The 22114-nt window shown below is 44.4% G+C and overlaps 2 protein-coding genes across 2 annotated transcripts in view; both read right to left on the bottom strand.

The window, feature by feature from the left end:
* Positions 1-562: 562 nt before the first annotated feature.
* On the bottom strand, positions 563-14952 carry TMEM233 (transmembrane protein 233). Its single transcript, XM_048964096.1, has 4 exons — positions 14837-14952; positions 13830-14191; positions 7881-8015; positions 563-2434 (listed from the first exon to the last, which is right to left on the bottom strand). Exons 2-4 carry the CDS (start codon positions 14016-14018, stop codon positions 2423-2425), a joined length of 336 nt encoding a protein of 111 aa, XP_048820053.1. The 5' UTR covers positions 14019-14191; positions 14837-14952; the 3' UTR covers positions 563-2422.
* Positions 14953-20433: 5481 nt separating this feature from the next.
* Positions 20434-22114, bottom strand: part of CCDC60 (coiled-coil domain containing 60) — a 45112-nt gene continuing 43431 nt past the window's right edge. The window contains exons 13-14 of the mRNA XM_048964442.1: positions 20786-20862; positions 20434-20443 (exon numbers count right to left, since the gene is read on the bottom strand). Of these exons, the coding sequence (XP_048820399.1) occupies positions 20434-20443; positions 20786-20862 (87 nt within the window). The remainder of the gene's footprint in view (positions 20444-20785; positions 20863-22114) is intronic.

Genomic DNA, 22114 nt, shown 5'->3' with positions numbered 1-22114 from the left:
CTACACTGCTTAGGCACTCTGAGAAACTACTTCAAGTTGTGTATCCTCTAATGCTCAGAGAACTTGGAAACTCTTTCTCTCCTCCCATTCCACGTGCTTTGGTTTCAGTGGCAGTGCTGGGATGGAATATTCTGTGCACAAAGTGTTACTGCAGTGATGCAGTGGTGTTCACCTGGATGAGTGCAATGCAAAGCAGTGGGTGCTGACCTGTGTCACCTGTTGGAGTGAGCTCACCTGGCTGCCTTTCCCAGCCGTGGTAGGAAAGCCTCATTGAGAACACTGATGGCCCATTCTGAATATTGCCCTGCCACTCTTTCTCTGGATGCTGCCTTGAAAACAAAGCCAACAGCCCAACCTGCTGAATGGTAGCTCACCTCAAACGACTTCTGCACGTTTTAGCTGCAGTGCAGATCGGTTCAACAGCACAAAGCAGGGCAGAAATCCCACGTTTGCTTCCAGTGACTTACCTCTGAAATCACCCGATAAGTTTGAGAAAGGGAAACCACTGTTTGAAACAAAAAACAGGAAAGAAACTTCCCACATACCGGAATGGAGATGAAGTAAAAGTGATTTTATTCCACTTATCAATGACAGTTGTATCATATCTGATAATAAGGCAAGCTACTCAAAGTCCCACAAGACGTTATCAGACCACTGAGATAGTATTCAGAAAAACAAAGAGAAGTTCACAGAACAGCCACTTCTTGGGGTCATCACAACCAGTGGCCACATTCTGCCACGTACAAATTATATCAGTGTAAGTGCTGAAGGAATCAACTCATTCCACTGATTAAGAGTGAAGTTTTGTATTGGAGCAATTAAGGACAGGCTGCGCATCACTGACTTCAATGAAAAACAGAAGCTGGCAGAAAGAAAAGTGAAAAAAAGCACATTAAAAACACAATACCAAGGCACAGAAAATACATGCTGCTTCCAGGCATATGCTTTAACAAGTACAGATTGCTGGGAGACTTTTTTTTTCTTTTTTTTTTCTTTTTTTTCTTGAATAATAGGCGTACCACTGCCAGGCATGATTCATTGCTCACGTGCACCTGTACAACTCCCATGCATTTCTGGGTATTCAGTCCAGATTTATGTTACTGCAAGGAGAGTAAGTGTAAGTTGGCATCGCTTGCTGGAAGGTGTAGGAACAATCAAAGCAAATGGAGCCACAGTCACCAAAGATGCCGTCATCTGTGCCAACGCTCGCAGCTCGCTCCTCTGAACACGTCATATTTGGGTGATAAAAAGAAATTCATTCTTTCCAGCAGTTTTCAGCTAATTAAAACTAGTTGTCCCGCTCTACACTTTCGTAAGGTATTGAGAAACTGCAGTAATTTAGAGGGCATCCATTGTGCACCTAAGGCTGTTCACTGAGGGGAAACTCAGGATCAGCAAGTCTACGTGAATCAGTGAGTGTAGAAAAGTCTGTCCATCTCCGTGCTGATATATGGACTATTCATAGCAAGACGAGAGGGTGAATTAAAAATAAGACAGGAACAAAGCAGAACACAATGAAACAATGCGACTTGCTATAGGAACAGAGGGATGAGAGAGAACATCTATTTAAAAAGAGCTTTTGTGAGATAAAAAAAGAAAAACTTCTTATATACATGGAGTTTAAAGAGGAAAATGTGATCAGTGCAACTTTAGTGTAGGTCTGGAGCGGAGTTAAGGGAGTTCAGCAAGGAAGGACAACAAAACAAGAGGAAATCAATAAAAATACGGATGCTACGGAACAAAAGTAACTTCTAAGAATGAAGGGATTGAAATCGGTCCCAGGTGGTGAAAAACCCAATGCAAAGACCTAAAGGGTGACAGGAGAAAGCAGCCACCAAGTCAGAGTACACCCACAGCCTTACGAAATCACACCGTGGGATAAACCACCAACCTGTTGTTCTGATTCTGTTATGTTGAGACTATTGTACAGGAATACAAAAACCCTTCACGGCCTGATCCAAAACCCACTGAAGGTGACAGGAGTTCCACCAGCTCCAGCAGGCTGTGCATCAGAGCTTACAGTGTTCACTAGAAACAGTCAAGACAGGTTGGCTTTGGCTTGGCTCAGCCAGGGAACGTCATGGACCCAGCACACATTTCATGTAAGTGAGAAAGAAAAGGGAGCTGTTAGGGCAAGGTAAGGGTAAAATTAAATCAGGGTAAAATTAAATTAGGGTAAAATTGAAAAAAAAAAAACCATCAACACTTCTTTATACTGAGGTTCTGTATAAATAAATAATTTGGAAAACCTGGTCACACCATGCTGATTTGCTAACTGGGCTATCATTGCGTCCATCAGCAACATGCCTCTGCAGACTTGTAGGGTCAAATCTAACAGTCTGGGAAGATGGGTTTCCTTTTCTTCTTACTTTTCCTCTCCTGAGATTTACATGGTGATGTATTCCAAGTGCAGTCCTGGTCTTCAGATAGCATGCTGCAAGGACACAAAAATACGTTTTGTAAGGGGGAAAAGACAGAGAGTTTGCCTTGTGAGCTTAAATTATTAATTCTACAGATCTAATGGATACATTATTTAGTATCACTTGTACTCTTAAAAAACATCCCTCTAGATTAGTGGTTCAATACTGCTTTGAATCAAAGCAGTGTTTTTAATGGCACCAGGTATCTGTCAGTCTGAACAGAATTTTTCAATGCATGCAGGGATCTTCCAGTGGCAGGGAACGGGCTCTTACTTTGCTGAAGTTTGTGCCCTGTGCTTTGCTATCAGCAGATCGGTCCCTGCAGTCAGACAAGCAGGCTTCAATGAACCTTGCTTTGCTGTGGAAAGGCTACTAACAGGCTTCATGAAAGAATGGGAGAACGGAGGTACTGGGTGAGAGCAGACCCACAGCATCCTGCCCCTAACAGTGACGTGCTGCAGACGCCTAGAAGTGTGTAAGAAAAGCCCAAATCCTGGAGGATATTTCTCTCTTTATTGCCTTCCAGCTCAGGCAATCTGTAGCTTAGAAATTCTCTGAGGCTGAGATTGTATCTGCATCTTTTTGCATCTAAGCTTTCTTTCTTAACTTCTCTTGTTGCTGTTTCAAATAACTTGCATGTTTGGTGTCTGTTGCAAACAGCAGGAATCAGTTCCACAGCAGCACTGTATGTCACATGAAAAGTATCTTCTAGCTTAAAGCTGCTTTCCTCTGATATCTCTCCATCTCATTCATAAGAGACATCAAATAACCCCCCTCTACCTTCTTTCACTGCCTCCAACTGCTTGCCTTTGACTCCCACATTTTCCAAGCCAAAGAGACCATGTTCATTTTGTCTTCCCACATGCAGAGATTTTTTTCATACCTTTCAGATCTTCTCTATTATTATTATTTTTTTTTGTCTCCTACATCTTTTTTGAGAAAAGGGCCTCAGAAGCACAGGAACAATTCAGGATGTGGCTCAGAGCTGAGTGTCACCCATCAGTAAGTATTTAATCTCTCAATTCAATTTACTCTCTAGCCAGGCATACTGCAGGCATCACACACAGGCTGTGGCACACAGCACTGCCCAATTTCAGTTTGCTGTTATGTCTCCTCACTGCAGACAAATACAGCCCTTCTCTCACTGCAGTTCTTGATGGACAACATGCCTATGAGCACATATGCACAGTTATACTCAGTGGTGACATAAATACTGGTTTAAGTTACATCTGAGCAAGCAGTGGAAATGTAATTCAGTGCAATGGACTGGCAGGACATGAGTGCAGGAGAAGCTGACGAGATAGGTTAAAAGTTAGAGAAGGGAGTAAGTAGAAATTGGGCCTGGAGTGGAATGGGTGCACAGTGCAGCTTATCACTTGGTGACTGCACTCCATAACAAGGAACACCCCAGTTTATGTTGATCAAAACAGACAAGTCAGTTCCAGCAATGAAAGTGATGATTTCCCCTTGTCTGCATTCAGGGTTATGACTGCAGAAAGTAGATGATTCCTAAGTGTGGGTGGGCCCTGTTCCGGGCTCTCTGTGTGTATATGTTTGTTAAAGATAACATGTCAATATTGAGGACAAATGAGGCTCTCCGAGGCAGCAGCACAAGCTCAGAGTTGGCTTTGCACTGAGTAAATATGCAAAATGGAAAGTCAGTGCTGTTGATTCCATGCAGGCACAGGTGTCTCCTGCTGTTATTCCTGTTTTACCTTGTTTGGCAAATGAGTAAACCAAGGAAAGCAAGTGAGGAAGCTTAAGGCTCCAAGGTAGGAGCCTGCTGAAAAGCAAAAGGACCTTCCTCTTCCTGAGCTTATCAGCCCCTGCTGGTCTTTTTTCAGTAGGATGCATAACAGCCCTTTGAGTGTCCTGTGGTCTGTGACTTGTTACCAGATGCAGGTCCATGATCTCATCACCAGATCCTGGGCAAAGAGAGCTCTGTGGGCAGCTTACTCCAGGTCACTCCCCTTAGCAGGCTATTCAAGTGTCACTGGCAATCACAAGCCACTGCAGGGATGAATTATGAGCATCAAAACTTCTTCTGTCATGCCCCTTCCTATTCATTCCATAATTCATAAGCAACAGATTTGGCTAGAACAGTCCAAATGAACTGCAGGATCATGCATGTCTGACCTTGCTGTCCTACAAGGAAGTATAATCATTAGTGGGAGTGTAATTACTGCTAGGCTTATTCAAACTGGGAATTTCTTGCACTCTTTCTCCACAGCTTCTACCATTTCTACCCACTGAGTGGGATTTCTCCTGGCTGGGGCTGGTGGGGTTCCAGGGGAACCTTTCTCAGCTCTGCTTAAAGCACAGGACTGAAGTCTCTTTCCAAAGCAGGACGGAACACACCACAGGCTTGAGTACCAAAAAGCAAGAAGAGATGTCAGAAAACAATGGGTGAATTTGTCTAGATTCTTTAATAGGGCACAAGTTCTGTTATTCAGAGGACACCGAGTTTCATCACATTAGACAGTGACCTCACCAAACTAGTCTTCTAGAAATACCATTCACAGTGAACAAATTACTTTCCAGTGAATGCTGAAGGAACTTATGTCCAGATCTGGAAAGATATCTGAGCACTCACTTCCTAACAGTTTCAATGAGAGATGCTCAAGAGTGGCAAAAAAGTTCTTTGGTGGTCAAGGTGAGAGTTTGCACAGACGATGGCATGAGACTGCAATTGCAGTGGTGATGAGCTGCAGGGCACTGCCTCCAAAACTCCCTGACACGTCAGATGCACTGACCCAGATGAGGCTTCAGAAGATGCAGCTGTCAAGGTCACAGCTGTGGGGAATCCTTGGTGCTCCTCTTCAGAACTGGGGTGATTGTGGCCACTCTTGCAGGAGCTGCACTCTGACTGAGGTGAATGCCCATGGGACTGCAAGGCACTGGGGTGTACTGACCAACAGCACTGCTTTCTTCTGTGAAGACCAACAGGGGCTTCATGCAGACTTTGTAGAGGGGAGAGCCTGAGCTCCACCATGCAAAGGATGGACAACTAAATGTTGCACTTGAAAAAGAGCTGAACAGAGAGATTCCCATGATGGGGAAGGCCTGAAGTCTGCGAGTTCTGGCAGGAGAAGGAAAATCCTTTCCAGGATGAGCAGCCAGCCCCTCAGAGCAGGTGAAGAATTCTACTGAAGGAGACGAGTGAGAATAGATGAAGTACCAACACAACTTGGAAATGAGATGGCAAACAGCAAGCATGGAGTTGTGCAAGAAGAAGAAAAGGGAGGTATCTTAATGACAATTTTCAGTGGGACTCGTATCCTTTAAGGCTAAGAAAAGCCAAAATGAATATCAGTGGGAGCAACTGGGCAATATGGTAGTTGGTAAATACATGAGAATGAATCCTGGAAAGGTCAAGTTTGTCACACATACTGGTGAAGTCTAAATTAACTTTCATGTAAAATACGTATGTGTATCATAGAAACATCAAACTGTGCCTCGTGGTAATCAAATAAATCAGTGACAGGGCTGACTCATCCCATTAAGGCCTTTTTGTACCAGTTTGCCAATGTCAAAGCATGTTTATTAAATCAACTAGGTTTACTTTGTGTGAGCAGAGATTATGTGGCTGCATGCAATGATGACAAAAGTACACGGATGTGAGACCACAGCGTGGAGCACACGATGCCATCCATGCCAGTCATATGGCAAACTCAAAGAGACTCAGGTAAGCACAGAGGGTGGAAAGGGCAGCTGAGTGCCCCTATTGGCTCATTTCCACGTTAGAAAAATAAAGATTGTCACCCCTATCAAATACTTTCTTAGAAACAAGGGATCTCCAAGGGGCTACAGGGAGAAGGGAGGTAGGAAAGGGACAGGAAGACGAGGGAGCAAGATGAATCCACCAAAGCTGTCGCTTCAGCCCTCACAAACTGGAAGTACCATTTGGCCAAGACACCTCTATGGAAACCATTCAGTACAAGAAATTACTATCCCAGCAGTATGCTGACGGTTCCCAGGCACCTAAAAATGCTTCTACCTAATGCAGCCATTCTTAAAAATAAAATAAACAATCCTAAAAAGACAAAACTTAAGAAGATAAGTAATAAAGTCATAATATACTGATTTACCACTGCATGCTTCCTTGAGGGTAGGATAGAGCTGCCTACAAATACTAGTTAGATGTCAAGTGCTACTTCTAACTTCTTCAGTGGGCACAAAGACTCATTCACGTTCAGCAAACAGCATCTCACTGTTGGGGAAGTGAAATATTAAATGCAGCTGAAGGTAGACATTTGAGCCCTAGTTAATGTGAATGCTTCAGTTCAGTGTTTTTTGCCACTCCTCATGCTGCCCTTCTCTCCCTCTACTTGAAAAAAAGCCTGAGCTGCTCCCCTTGTGCTCTCCGTGTTTGGGAAATGATAAGGTGGCAGAAGGGAACCGAGGAATTTCCTGCTGCTGTCAATTACAGAACTTGGCACTCCCAGCCTGAACTGACTTGGTTTTAAATCTGTGAGGGCTCAACAAACCCAACGCAGGCTGTACCGAAAAGAGTTTGCAAAATGCAAGGGATAATCATGAATGAAAGTCACTTCTGATTTGGTGGCACCAATATCCTACAGCAACGGCCCCCAGCTCCATTAACTGTTGAGTTCCATAGGGCACAGTGAAGCGTGGCACACGTTTGACCAGCTGCTCCATTCCAGCCCTCCAAGATGTCCGTGTGTCAGTTGAGGTGACCTCTATTTTTAGTTTACACAGAAGTTTGTACAGTGAGCTGGAAAGCCAGGGAAAAAAAGGTTCTCCAACCGAAACAGCCAACAATAAATGGATTTAAATTGGTTGTTTTGTTGGAGGGGGCACATTACTGGGAGGAGGAAAGAACACAGCGTTGCACAAAGTTAAGAAAGGATGTCTGAGCTCTAATTACTTTTGCTCTTCTTTGCTAATAAGCTTGCAGTCTGCTTAGCCACTGGGACTCAATTTCTTCACCACCATTCCAGCTGTGTGAAGGCAGATCAGCTGCAGTGAGCAAACCTGCACCTGCAGCAGGTCGAGGCAGCATTGCATTGGCAGTAGCTTTACATGTAGTTACAACCACCTTAGCATCAAATGGTAAAATAGTAATTGACTATTTTCTCCTCCTTATAGTTAAAAAAAAAGTAATGTTGGACAGATTGTGAGACTGAAAATTAACACCTTTGGATGTAACTACCTGAACTCTAGGGGTTTCTGTGCACTAGGTCTTGCAGTGAGGGGTGGGAAAGGAAGAAAGCAACTGTCCCATAATTAAAAAGCCTATGGGAAATGCAAGAGTTTCCAGAATATTCAGTCGTTTGCACTTAATGACAGAAAACAGCATTTTCTAAATTCCAAAATAAAGTAAAAATTGCTCTTTTGGAAAATGTGTAACAGAGGTGGTTTTGACTGCCTTTGCTTCTTATTCTGAAGCCCTGCATAGACAAGAAGTGCTTGCATTGGAACTGAGAGTATTTTGCTTACCGTTGTGAAATGAACTACGCAGTAGATTCCGATGATGACAAGGCCAATGATAATTGATGCAACTGCAACCCACAGTGCGTTGCGACCCAGTCTTCTTGATCCTTCTATGTCTCCTTGATTATAACTGTTTAAAGCCTGTAAAAAAAAAAGAAAAAAAGAAAAAGGAAACAGAATTTGTGACTTCTTTTAAAAAGAGCCAACAAACACAGGCATCTGTACAGAAACCAATTTGACTGCAGGCAGCAGCAGAAAAGGTGAAACAAGGACATGGAGGAAATCTGGAGAACACATCTGAGTGCCATCTTCACGTGCTAGGAATTCTGATCCTTTGCATTGTTAGAACACACTGATAATTATTATCATGTACATTCAGAGGTGCATCAGACATATTATCTCAACAGCACAAGTTCATCTAGGCAGAGGTTTTCCATTCATGACACGGAAAGAGGTGTGATGGGATCCCTCTGATCTTCCAGTCTTCTGTGAGATCAGACCTGGGGTGCTTTGGTTATGAGTAATGTTTTTGGTAGCAAAGAAGAGTGGAGATCTGGAAAGCAGGAAATGAAGAAACACTTCTGCTAAGTGAAAGCAGCAAGCGCTGTATGGATCAATGTTCCCCCATTTAAAGCCAAACCCTGCCTCTCCTGTAGTGGTAGAAGTGCCTTCATTATCACATAGACTAGAGCTAGAGAGCTAGAGAGGTTTTAAACTTAATCTGAGATTATTCAGACAAATGGTTTTAAAGCAATGGAACTAAATTGAAGGAAAGAAGAGCTCTTCTGTAGAGAGCAAAGACCTTCTAATTCTTTGCCATTGTGTATTTCATAAAAGCTTGGCTGAGATCATTCAGGGTAAAAATCATCTGAAAGATCTTGACGAGAACAAGGGCGAAAGACCAAAGGTGATTAAATTAAAGTGATTTAATTCTCCTGAAAATGAGTCCCTCCGAAGCATGAGGGATCTTAAAGGTGATGCTGCCAATGAATTCACTGTAGGAGCTGAACCACGTTGGAAGGCTCCATGCACCTCTCTCTCATCAAAGCAAGTCACAGCACCAGTGGCTTCTGCCATGTGGAAATGTCATCATCTTCAGCTTGGGAAACACAGATGTTGTGACTGTGAGACTTGCCTTACTGCTGTGCAATCCTGCAGTCCGACCCACAGCAGAATGCAAGATTTGACAGCTTGATTCATTAGCTTCCACGTGCTTTCACTCAGATCATAAACACCATGCAGTACAGCACTGAGATTTGCCTCAGAATGGCACTAAGAATGCCAGTCAGGTACAGGACCACCATTTGCTATGTACCTTCAAAAACTTATCTAGCCTTAATGCTGAATTTCCTGTTATTTTAATGCTATATAACTTCCATCAGCACATAATCCCAGACCCAGCAGTTGCCTTCTTTGTTCAGATAGTTACCACTGAAAAAAATGGAAACAACTCACTAATTATCTTTCCTCTTTTTCATAGAGAAGCACTGTGGCTACTAAAGTTCATTTTAGACTTCATGGGACACCAAGCACTGTTTGTAGAGCATTTTTTTGCCAAGCGGGAAAATAATGACAGACATTATCTCTGTGTGGTCTGTCAATTAGTGAACACAGGAGTTAATGGACTAGCTACATCCTCGCTGTTAGCACTGCAGCAGGATCGCTCTTGCCAAGGCAGTCCCAGAGCAATGAAGCCCATATTCCTAGAATTGCATCTCAAGGATAAGTACAGGTATTTACTCTCGTGTCTGAGAAAGAGTGAGCTGCTGATTGCCCTTCAGGAGAGCGCTGATAGATTTCTCCTCTTCCTGGCAGCCTACATGCCTAAGCATTTCTCTGCTACAGTTCCCTAAGGAATACCTCTAATTCCTCTCTTGGCTGCCAAATTTTGTTGGGATTGGCTAATGAAATTCCTGGGGGAAGTGGGAAGAGATGGAAATGATGGGCACAAACACGCAGGATGCCTGCCCAAGGCTTGTTTCCGTACAGTATTGGGCTGGCCTCACATAATTGTTCAGGCAGAACAGTGGCACAGGCATCCCTGGTTCTCCATCTCCATCTGCTTATTGAGCAAGCTCTTGTTGAAAGGGTTGGCTGGCACAGATCCTCTCGCACAAGTAACTCCACTGTTCTAACTCACTCTAGACTGTTCTTGTCTACAGAAAAGCTTTCTTAGGTTTTCTCAAAAAAGCCTTTCAGGAAGGTCAATAAATGGAAAACGGTCTGCATTGGTCATGAGCAGGCTGGCTTATTCTCCTGCATCTGGCAACAGAACATGACTGTGGCTATGGGGAGAAACACTGGAAAAACACTCCACCAAAGCCCACCAAAGGAAAAGCTTCCCATGACCACCAGTGGTCCTGCAAACACTCAAGTCCCCGTACATGTGGTCTCAAAGTAAGGCCAGAGTTGTAAGGGAGACGGGGCAGCATAAGCTTGCAGTTCTGTGTTATTTTGCTAATGTATTTAGGAAGCCTGGAGAACACCCGCGTGATTCCTGCAGGTGCTTCATAAATAATTCACCCTCTGCAGTTTAATAAGTAATGCCATTTTAATAGAAACCCGCGACAAAGAGCAGGAAAACAGCATTAATGACAAAAAAAGAGGATTTGGGAGAGACAGGAAGGAGACGAAAGCTTCTTTATTAAGAGGCTTAAATGAAATGGTGCCATTTAGACAGCTTCCAAGAAGAAAAAAAAAAGAAAAAAAAAAGAGGCTTTGGGCTAGAGCTCGAAATTAACTTCCATCTACTTCAAAGGATCCTCAGATTGAGCCTTCAGTTTTCAACATGACAGGCAACATTAACTGTCACAGCTGTCAACGCTCCATCTGTGATTATTTCCAGCGACTGCAATGTGTGCAGAACACAGCATCTGTGTGAGATGTTTGCTCTGCCCGACTTCTCCCATGAATTTCAGCCACTGTCAGCCTGATACCAGACAGTTTCTCGAGGTGCTGCCACCTCACTCTGTGTAGCCATAGACTAAACTAAAGCCACAGCTCTGCAGCTGCTCACTGAGCAATCGCAGTGACTGACACCAGCCTCGTGTGCCCTGATCAGAAATGAGGCAAATTCTCACATGAACAGAAAAGTGCTGAATGAGCTCTGAACCACGAATCCCCTTTCAATGCGCGTTTTCTTCTCCGCGCTGCCACAAGACTGCTGACGGTAGAAGCAGAAGTGGTACAGAAATCCTCCTCCCCAGCTCTTAAAACTCTGGGCAGACCAGACGGAGGTGCCCTGATCAATATTTTCTGTGCTATTGCAAAAGCCAGACTGTCACAAATCTTATTTGACTGTGCCTGGAAATGAGATACTCACCCTAACTCAGACCAAAGGAGAACTGGATGTGCTGGCTCAGCGTGACTGCTTGCTGCAAACAACAAGCAGAGAAGGAGAAAGAAGAGGGACCTGGGGGGACAACTCAGAGACAGCATAGTTTGTTCTGCAGGTTGTACAGTTCTGTGCAAACGCTGCACTTCTGTCACTCTGGGGACAAGTTGAAAGTGTTATGGGACAGGAAAGCTGTTCCATTTTGCAGAGATGAGAACAATATGAACATGCTTAAGAACAGAGGAGCCTTGCTTAATCCCATCCAAGTAGGTAGCAATGTTCTGTAAGCTATTAGGTGTCCATGTACCTAAAAGGCACTTATAAAAGCCACCCAGAATCAGATGACCAGTCTGCCACACAAATCTTTGAAATAAGGACAACTGGAGGTGCTGTACAGAGTAAGGCCAACAAGGGTCATGGAACTACCAGGTCACAATGATGGCAGAGAGCAAGAAAAGTTTATCATCACAACAGGGAGGACCTGGGAAAGGTCCAAAAATCAAGTCACCCAAGACCTGGAATGGGAAGATTTGTACCCCTAAAGGTGAGAAAAGAGTGAGAAAAGCAGTGCTGTAAGTGGGGCAACAGAAGAGACCGAAGACGAATCTGTCATTTAATTCGGGGGTGTGTTGGAGCCCAGACTCTACTTTTAGCACGAATGCTATTTTCATTGTCTGAATTGAGAACGCTTAAGGAGGACAGACACATACAAACAGGGTGCTGAAAGGGGCATGCCCTTCTGCATGCCAACGGGACTTTTCCATCCCTTGGGTTCATCTTAGGCAGTGGAAATTGGTACAGAGAATTCTGCTTTTGTGGGTCCAGACCTCTTCTGACACAAGATCTCAGGCAAACTATACAAATTATAGTAAGAAGAGAAGAAAGCTGCTCTTGTATCTCAGCATCAACACTTAGCAACTCAAGGAAATGTGCTCAGAGAGAAGGGGATGCAGGTCCCAGCAGAGCAATGACTAAAAGCAGAACCTGGAGCAGAGGTGAATGGAGCAGATACAGGTTGCAGCCCCAAAAGGAAGGCGATGGGGCTGTGGAAAACAAGCCAGACGTGTTATTTTCATGGGGAAGATGGAAAAGAATCACGTTGAAACAGAAGGCATCCGCACGCAGTGGAACTTATCAGTTGAGTTTTAGGTTCCCCTCCTTTAAAGGAGTCGCACAGCTGTGACCTGCACAGATTGTTTCACACTCAGGAAGTGCTCTTCCCACCTCGGTTTCTATACATCCCACACAGTCACTTCAGCCTGACTCCCAAAGCCTGCAGGAACTTCAGCTGGGGCGTGGGCAGACGTTCCTCCATATGGGGTGCAAAAGTCCTTAGGGGCCAAACTCTGCCCTCAGCATTTAACTTCTGCACAGCCCCAAAGTGAAAACACTGTCACAGTGAACAGATCCCACAGCCCCACATCATCACCTCTCGCTCCTTTAAACAGCACCTGCAATGCCCACTAACTGAAGAGGTGCTGGGTACCAAACCTGGTGCATTTCTCCTCAAATCAAAGAAAAGAGTGTGGTGTGTAATCAGTAATAGAGAAAAAATTTAAAAAGACAGCTAATACTTTTCTTTTCTGAACAAAAATGGTCATGAAGATGGCTTGGAATGGCTGCTTTAAGTTACTTCAGTGTATATTCCAACATCAGGGTATGATTGTGATCAGTCTTAGTAGTGTTAGCAGAGTTTGTTTTAGTATACTTTGGAGATGGGCAAGTATTCTAACAGCTAAGTGCAAAAAGACACAGCAATATTTTCGCTTACCTTTTCAACCTGGCTGTCAGAGGAAAGGAGGAAAATACACAACATGTTTTAAAACCTTCCCACCTCCTAAACAACAGAAATACATTGCAGCATGCGTAGCATTACCCTGATCGTACGTCCTATCAGAAAACTCTGGACCTGACTCTGCAACTTTCAGCCTGGAAAAGAGGATTCTATCAGCCCTTCCTGTTTTAACGGGATCGCTGCATTATTAAAAGCTATGCAAATGGGTTACGACATGGAGGAGTAAGCCCGTTCTCTGAGCGTTCCCAAAGAACATAAAGCTTTTTTGCCAACAATCTCAAATCACGCCTGTTTCATCTGCTTTTCCTGCAGACAAATTCAGCACCGTGCAGAAGAGGCTGTTCACTGCCAAAAAGTGACACTATCAGACTCGATCAGCTGAAGCAAACAGCTCCTAACTGATGTGCACACTTGATTTCTGCTCCCCGGCTGCCGCTTTCCCAGTCTGTAAGTCCAATTTCCCAGTCTGTAAGTCCAATTCAGCATGCGAGTCAGTCGATGCAACAGATCTCATTAACTGGGATAAACTTCCCTCCTTCACACAGCCTGAAACTGAAAACTCGCCTCGAATTGCTTTTCCCTCCGCGTTTGTCATCTGATAAAGCTTTCTGAGGCGGTTACCTGCTAGGACAGTGCTACGGACCCCCTGGCTGATGCTCTCTGCCCCACTGACTCCGATGCCGGCTCCTCCGCTCCCACTCTGCCCCCTTCCAGCAGATGGGAACGGGCGGGAGCCAAGAGCCTCGGATCGCCCTACTCGCACCCGCAGCCCCAAGCCGGGGGTCGCGCACTCAGAGCCGCCCTCGCCCTCCGCGGTGCGACTCACCATAACGGCGAAGACGAAGGCTACGATGTTGATGGGATACGCGGGGCAGAAACAAGCGAGGATGCTGAGGAGCAGGTAGTTCTTCGGCCGCGGTTGCGGCGGACCGTCGGGGAGTTCATCTTCGATGTTTGTCTCGGGGCTGTTGTCCAAAGCCCTCTTGATGTCGGTGCCGGCGGGGAGCGAGGACATGAGGCTGCGGCACGGCAGGCGGGCGGCTCGGAAAGCCCAGCGCCGCGTACCGGGCAGGCGTGACCCCACGGCGGCACCCAGCCAAGGGAGCCGCCCGGAGCGGCGCTGAGCGGCGCTTCCCGGATCGGCCACTAGGGGGCGCTGCTCGCGGGTGGCTCCTCTACTGAGAAGCGCTGCAACGCGTCCAAGGAATGGGGGGGGGGGGAAAAAGAGGATGAAACGAAGAGCCGCGCGCTGCAGCCCGGGCTTTTCCTGGCCTTTGCTTAAGTGCCTTTTAACTGCGCCTGCAACACCCCCCTGGATACACCCTTGTATTCAGCGAGCTCCGGCAGCCAATGGCATCAAAGCTGCAAAGGCATTTCCTTTGGTCTGGGCTGAGGTTGCCAACTGACCCCAAGTGACATGCGAAAATATTAAAGACTGGCTGAAAATCATCTACTTAAAGAGTTTGGAGGCTCGGGCTTGGACTATTTTGGCCAATTTTTAGCAAGAGATGCAGTCCTTACTGAGCATTAAATATGTATGATGGAATTCTCTTTGGGGGATGCATGAGGGAGAGCAAGAAAACCAACGTGTTTAGTTCCAAAACCCAGGATATGGGAGAAAAAACCCCAATAATAACCAATAAAAACATACAAACAACAAAACCAAACACAAATTAAGCAAATAAAGTTCTTCTTCCGTGACGGTTTTGAAGTTAGTGAGAAGCATGACAGCCTGTGTTCAGAAAGGAACGGGCTCCAACCATGCCATATACCATAAGAAAACAAGCTTTATAACACCCACTTTATAATAATAATGGAGCAAAATGGAGGGACCTTTGAGGCTGAACGGTGTCTGTGTCTGGCTTTTCCTGAGAGCACTTCATTCATTGAAGTTACAGCAAACTGGAGATGTGCACAGGGCTTTATGAATGAGCCACCTTTAGCACTGGGAGTTCTGCAGTTGTCTCAAATGGAGCCATTGCTTCCTGTTTGCAGATGTCATCCTACAAGACAAGATGCTGTCAACACAATAAAGACCTGTGTAAGTGCAATATTTTTTACTTCCATAGGCACTGATCATCTCTCAGGCTGCATTCCTGGAATATAAGACAGAATGAGAACCTACTGATCTATAAACATGATGAAAGAAAGGATTTTATGTCTTTAGGAAGCAGTAAGAAATGCCAAGGTTACATCTGCTTGCCAATTCACCCATTAGTGCTCGGGCATGGGCTTTTTGGAGCTGTAAAACCTCTGATATGTTCTCAGGGGACTTTAAACACACACCAGACAAGCTCAGGAGATGCAGTTTGTATCACACTGCACAGTTGCTTTTAGAATTGATTTCAGTAGGGATGGGGAACATGGACTTACCTTCTGCAAGACACGTGGAGCTACGGGAGATGTCAGACATTCAGGGCAATTTGTGATAATGACAGCTCAGTAAGAGGCTTGTGAGATGGAGGCTCTGCCATAAGGCAGTCATTGCAGCTGAATTTAGTGGTTTGAGAAGATGGGTTGAAATGCAAGAAATATATTGTGTTGGGACAATACTGCTTACATTTTAAATGGCACTGACTTGTGGGTAAGGGAAAAAAAAAGGATGGTCAGACAATAGTATGGCTTCATGTACTGCAGTGAGATGATGGTTAATCTCCAAGAACCTGGGGAAGATTCTTACCTCAAAGGGAAGATGAGCACAGTCAATCCTTATGGCAGCAGAGCTGGTGAGGTCCAACAGCCTCACTTCAGGTCATGGCTTCTGTGCTCACTACGGCAAAGATGAGTACATTGCTCTTTTCTGACTGCTCTGAACAAAAAGAGACTGAAGGGGGAGCTGAGAAACAGTAACCCAACAGTACTGCAAGTAGTGTCCTTCTAAGCAAACACAGAATCGTAGAATGGCTTGAGTTGGAAGGGACCTCAAGGATCATCAAGCTCCAAGCCCCTGCCACAGGCAGGGCCACCAACCTCCAGATGTGGCACTGGACCAGTTTGCCCAGGGCCCCCATCCAACCTTGCCTTCAACAGTTTGATGTTTCTCAATATGATCACATGGCTGCCCATCATTGCCTCTCTTTTTAACTTTTCTGGACAGCCAGGCAGAAGAAAGACCGTAAGAATGAACAAAGGAATGCTGTGAACAACACTTCCTATTTTTTCCCTAAGAAAGTATTCTCTGGCGAGACTGTGGGCTCAAGCCATTCTGAGAAGAGCAGACAAGATGTTCCCAGAAGCCTTCCTCCACTTTTCTGCACTCAAAAGATGGTTTGGGGATAGGAGGTCACAGCAAGAGTCAATGGCCACACAGGGCTCCATGCTGAGTTCTGCTTCTCTGAAGAAAAAGTTCTAAGCATCTTCCAATGTTTAGCCATGTTATTCTTCCCAAGGGTAGAATAAAACTATAAACCCAGGAGACTGGAAACTATGTAGCTCATTTTCAACGTCTAAAATTCTCACGCTTTATCCAGGACTCAGCAGTTTAAAATTCTTCATCTGATTTCATGATAATGAAAAACATCCTTGCTTTACAAGAGGAACAAGCAAACCTGCAGGGATTGAAGCTTCTCATACACAGCAGGGTTGGTACTTTTGTCACGTAGACGAATGCTTCCCCTTCTTTCAACAGGCAGAGATGGGGCACATAGAAGTGGACTGAAGACTCCCATAGCCCAAAAAGCTCCTTTTAATAACAACACATGCAGTAGTAACCTTCTACAGGGAAAACCAATCCCCCTTCTCCCTTCTCTTGCTTGTTATTTTTTTTCTTATCTTTTTGAGAAATACGAGTTTTGTATCTGGTCACTCTAGCTTTCATTTGTAAAATGCTGTGCATAATGACTGTGCCCCTGACAGGTAGGTGGGAACATCCCTTCTCACTTGCTGTTCATTCTCATGACTGTTGGACCACATAGGACTTCACAAACTCATAGACCAAGCAGTACTGAGGAGTACAGGATGATTATGGTCTCAAAAAGAAATGAAGTTTTGTAATGCACTGCGTTGACCCCAACACAGCTGTGCCATGAAGGTTAATAGCAGGCCCCAGAGGTGGCCATTAAGCTTTTGGTTTTTAGTTGTTTTGGTATCATCCAGGTGCTTCTCCAGTGGTAATCGTAGGATCATACACTCATAAAGGTTGGGAAATACCACTAAGACCATCCAGCCCAACCATCAGCTCATCACCAGCATGCCACTAAACCACGTCACTCATGTCCCAAGGGCGAGCACAGTGTGGGAGATGGGAAAGAAAAGCAACGGGATTTGGGAAACTGGGAGAGATGGGAGGGGAGGAAGGGAGAGGGAGGAAGGATGAGTCAAGGAGCTCAGTGGGGAGCGGGTCTGGGGCAGCTGGCTGGCTGGGTTTTGACTATTGGCCTTGGGACTTAATGGCCAAGCACCCCAATATCCTCATGGGAACATCTCAGGTAATGTTTGTGTAGCAGAGCTTGCAGACAGAATGGTTTGCACAGACATGCTGAATGCACAAAACTGACTAAAACATGAATAGAAACAAGGAGGGAGAGATTTGGGAGGCTGCTTCATGCCCTTTACTGGTACCTGTGGTTCCATTCAAAATAAACACTGGGATCAAACTCTCTGCTGACCTTACGCAAAGGAAATTGTTGCAATAAGCCACAAAGACATTCCTGGCTCTGAAATAAGTTTCTCTATGGACAAATCACAGAATGCTCAAACCATTCAGGCAGGCAGAGTGAGTTAATGACAAACTAATATTCCTTTACCTCGGAATCTGAAACTAACCTTTAAAAGGCCCTTGAATTCCAATTGATTTGCTGGGAGTCTAGCAAGGGTGTTATTAATTTATGAGGTTGAATCAGATAGGCACAGTTAATTGGTTTTCATGCATATTAAATATTCAAACAGTTATACTTTTCTTCAGACAGGGAGCTGCTATGTTATTTAACTGAATCCTGTAGCCAAATGCTACAAGAATAATTTTGGTGGCGATTTCTCATCACCACAGTAGTGGGTGAGCTTACAAAGAAGACTCAATTGAAAATGACCTCTTTTCCATGAGAGAGTGTCAATACCTGTACATGGCACAAGGTGTTGGATCTAGCTTTTGCCATAAGTAAATGAGATCATTCAGGAATCAAAGACCAGAATCCCATTGGCTTCCCTTTTGGCCAGCTTGCACATATATAGACATTACTCTGCACTTCAAAATTAATTCAGACCTGTCCCTCAGACTGTTCACATCGCTGTCATTACAGTGATGAGAATTCCTTCTGCTGTTGTATTTTTGTGGGTACAACTGAGTCAGCAGTGCCCGTGGGGCTGATGCATTACTCCACCCCTGGGACTGGTTTGTGCCCATATTCTAAGAGGTGTCAGGAGAGAAATGCTCTTCTTAAACGTAACTTTCCTATTTCATCCTTGCAGCTCTTATTTTTTCACTCTGGACTGTGGCTTTGCAAACATCAAAAGTCCCTGATGAGCTGTTGCTTTGGTAAATTATTAACAGTAAATTAATGTGTGATCAGGGAAACGTCCAGATTAAAAAATCAGAGACTTTTTCCATTCACTGTTACATTTCTGAAGTACTATCATCATTTGAAGCCAACAATTGAGTGATCAAACCCACTCGTGCTTAAACACACGTGAAGACGTCTCTGTGTATCTGTCACAACCTATTTCTTTCCACCCCATCTCCTGGCTTCTGACCTGCCTCATTTAGTCACACATTAGCATCAAAGGATCTGTTCCCACAGCTCAGACAGCGATGGGCGTCTGCTCAGTGCTGTGGCTGACCTGCTTTGTGCTGCGAGGAGCCCTTATTTTATCCCATGGTCCCATTTTCCTAGAAACAGTTCGTGTTGTTGGAAGTTTTTCTGCTTGTGATTGGCAAGGCAATCTGTTGGAGCAGCGCCCTCGAGGCACGGAATTAGCAGGATCTCTCTTACATCACCTTCAACATCCCGAAGCAGAGCAGCAAAGCTCACCTACATTTGACCTCTTTTGGAATCCACCAATCTAACAGCCCAACAAAGAGTTTGTATGTTTTAGGATTAAATACAGGGGAGATGAACCACAGACAGGAATTTTATAGGTCACCTGTAAAGCACGTTTTGAATCCATCACTAAACTCATAAGTGTTCTTAGCAGAACTCGAGCAAAGCTCCAACTCTGGTATTTGTATTACCAAAGAAATTGCAGTGGTGATTTGCTGTCTAATTCTTACTAGCAAATAAGAGGAAAATGATGTTTTGAATAATTTTCATACGTTCTGATGTTTATGAAAGCGTTGTAGCATTATTTAATGCTGCTTCATCTCAACCTGCTAAATAAGGCATTTTGCAATGAATTTAATCAGTTCTCATTCACCACAGAGTGAATCTGGGACTCCTTCACAGACTTCTGTGAATCAGCTCTGGCTTCACACAGGAACAAACTAGAGCTGGAAGAGTTGTTCTGAGGCCAGTAGCATCATTGACAAATAGAGCAGGGTTTGAACAAAAAGGCTAAATGCACCCATTAGGGACAGTTTGGATCTGGATTCAGATATGAATTTGTGGGATAAGCTGCATACTAATTGTATTATAAATTATTAATATGCTTAGTGCTTTTCCATTGTGTAGCATCCCCATAGGACCATCTCTCCACACACACATACACACATTCTCTCCTTTCATTAAAGATTCCCAAATACTGTAATTAATTCCTTCTCCTCTCCTCTCCTCTCCTCTCCTCTCCTCTCCTCTCCTCTCCTCTCCTCTCCTCTCCTCTTCCCTTTCCCAAAAGCAAAAGGTTGCTTTTTCACCCACTTGGATTATATGGGTCACTGTTGTTCTTTTCTCTTTTCCTACAACAAATGGGAACGGTTGGGTGTTGCAATCTTCCCTCCACACTTCTTGTGTGCAGTTTTCATATAGATCACACATAATTTGCTGCAACCTGCCCTACTTTATAAAGACAGTTTGGAGAGCCATAGGCAGGAAACAGCCTCTTAAAGGCAAGCCTTTGTTAGGATACCCTGCAAAAACATTCAAATAAATTATCTATGCAAGAGAATATTTTGATGACTGTTACAGTAATCTAGGACTGGAAATGAACTGAATGTTGCATTTGTCAGCTGTGATGGGTTCTTTTAAAAATCCACTACAATTTATATTACAATGCCTACATCCATCATATATAGTCAGGTGTAATCTACAATAACATGTACTAAAGCATAGCCAACTTAATAAAAAGTGATATAAAGAATACAGAGAACAAACAACACCCTTGGCCAGGAAAAATAAAAAAAGGAAAGAAATGCCAACAAAGAAGAAAGGCTTTCTTTCTCATCCTTTCCCTACTTCAAACTCTAATTCTGTCCCTGCAAAGTGCATCTCTGGAGCATGAGGTGACCAACCTAAGCTTGGATGGTTCATCTGGGCTAATGGAGTTTGTGGATGACCAGCCTATTAGCTGAAACTGTAAAGGACCAGAGCAGAATGGGGAGTTAACAGGCTGCCCAGAGAGGCTGTGGATGCCCCGTCCTTGGAGGTGTTCAAGGCCAGGTTGGATGGGACCCTGGGCAGCCTGGTTTAGCATTAAACGTGGAGGTTGGTGGCCCTGCATGTGGCAGGGGGTTGGAGATTCATGATCCTTGAGGTCCCTTCCAACCGTGGCCATTCTGTGATTCTGTGATTCTGTAATGGTGAGCAGACAGAACTGATCCAGCAGCTCTACCACACACACTTGGCCCTTTGTCAGATTGCTTGGACTCCTGGTGTGTCCACCACCAGTGCATTAAATGGGTCACTTCGAACCTACCTGGAAAAGCTGTGCCGAAAGATTAAGTTGAAGATTGTGAGACATTCACCAAAGTATCTGGGGGGAATCCAAGATAACTGTGGGGAAAAAAAAAACATCAAAAAGTTAAAAAAGCCCAAATCTTCTTTCCTGCATATCACAGAATTGTTTCAGTTGGAAGGGACCCTTAAAGGCTACCTAGTCCTTCCACGGGGAAAGCAAGCGGATGACATCCAAAAAAGGACATGCCATAACTCCAAATCATCCCTTGTGTGAGCTACAGCAAGGCTACAGCTTGTGTAGGGATTTTATGGAATCATTAAGGTTGGAAAAAACCTCTAAGATCTGCAAGCCCACCACCACCCAAGCTCATAGCAGAGAAGAAGAACAGATGATCTAATTTCTTTCTAAAGAAGCAGTCCCCATCATTACCTGTTTCCAGCAGCATTACTGATGTACTCCAGCTGAAGCATTACTGTTTCTTATATGTGAAGAAAACTTTCTTGTCTGCATCTTCCCTTTGGTGAGGAAGGGCCAAGGAGAAGGTTTCACTTTGTGCACCCGCAGCTCAACCAGGAGAACCCAACTGTTAAATGAAGGTTTCTTTCTGTTTGCTTGTAATATCAGCTGCCACCACAGGGTGACACAGCAGTACAGACAATGAAACTTGGCTCAGGTATGATGAAAAAGTCCAAAATAGACTGTAGAGGTAAGAGAACAGAGATTCTTGAAGTGCAAGGAGGGTTGCAATGAAGCTTCTTAGAGCAAGCATTTGGAATTTATGTCTGACCCTTGTTATCATCTGATAGAAGCACGGCCATTCATTTCACTGGGCACTGGATCAGCTCCAACAGAGTCTGGAGATAGGTTTGGCATTGGATTCTTAAATGGAGGGAAAGAAAAACATGGACGTGGAAGAACGTGTCTTCATTAGATGTAAAAATCCTATGTTACCACCACTGCATATAGAATGAGAATAGTGGGAGCACAAAAAACATAATTTAGGTCTCTCTCTTTTTTTTTTTTTTCCCAGTAGCTGTAAGCCAAAGCAATTTGTGGATTTCACTCTTTTCCTTGAAAGAAAACAAACAAACACATTTATCTTCTGTTAGGAGAATGAGGGAGGGAGCAAAAGAAGGTCATTAATCGGTAAGATATTACACATCAATGGCCAAACTACTCACCTGCATCCTTAACTGGTGTTGTTTTCTCTTATTGTGGCAGAAGGAGCTGCCTTTCTGCCCAGTGGGTTCTCTGGAAGCTCTGACAGGCAGGTAAGCAGCTTGTTAAGATGCTTAGAAGGTCACTGGATCACTGATCCCATCATCTAGCAATTGTGACCCACCATCA

This window comes from Lagopus muta, chromosome 17 (assembly GCF_023343835.1).
Source record: "Lagopus muta isolate bLagMut1 chromosome 17, bLagMut1 primary, whole genome shotgun sequence".
Taxonomy (NCBI): domain Eukaryota; kingdom Metazoa; phylum Chordata; class Aves; order Galliformes; family Phasianidae; genus Lagopus; species Lagopus muta.
The sequence above is the reverse complement of the archived record's forward strand: the minus strand, read 5'-3'. Positions and strand labels throughout refer to the sequence as shown.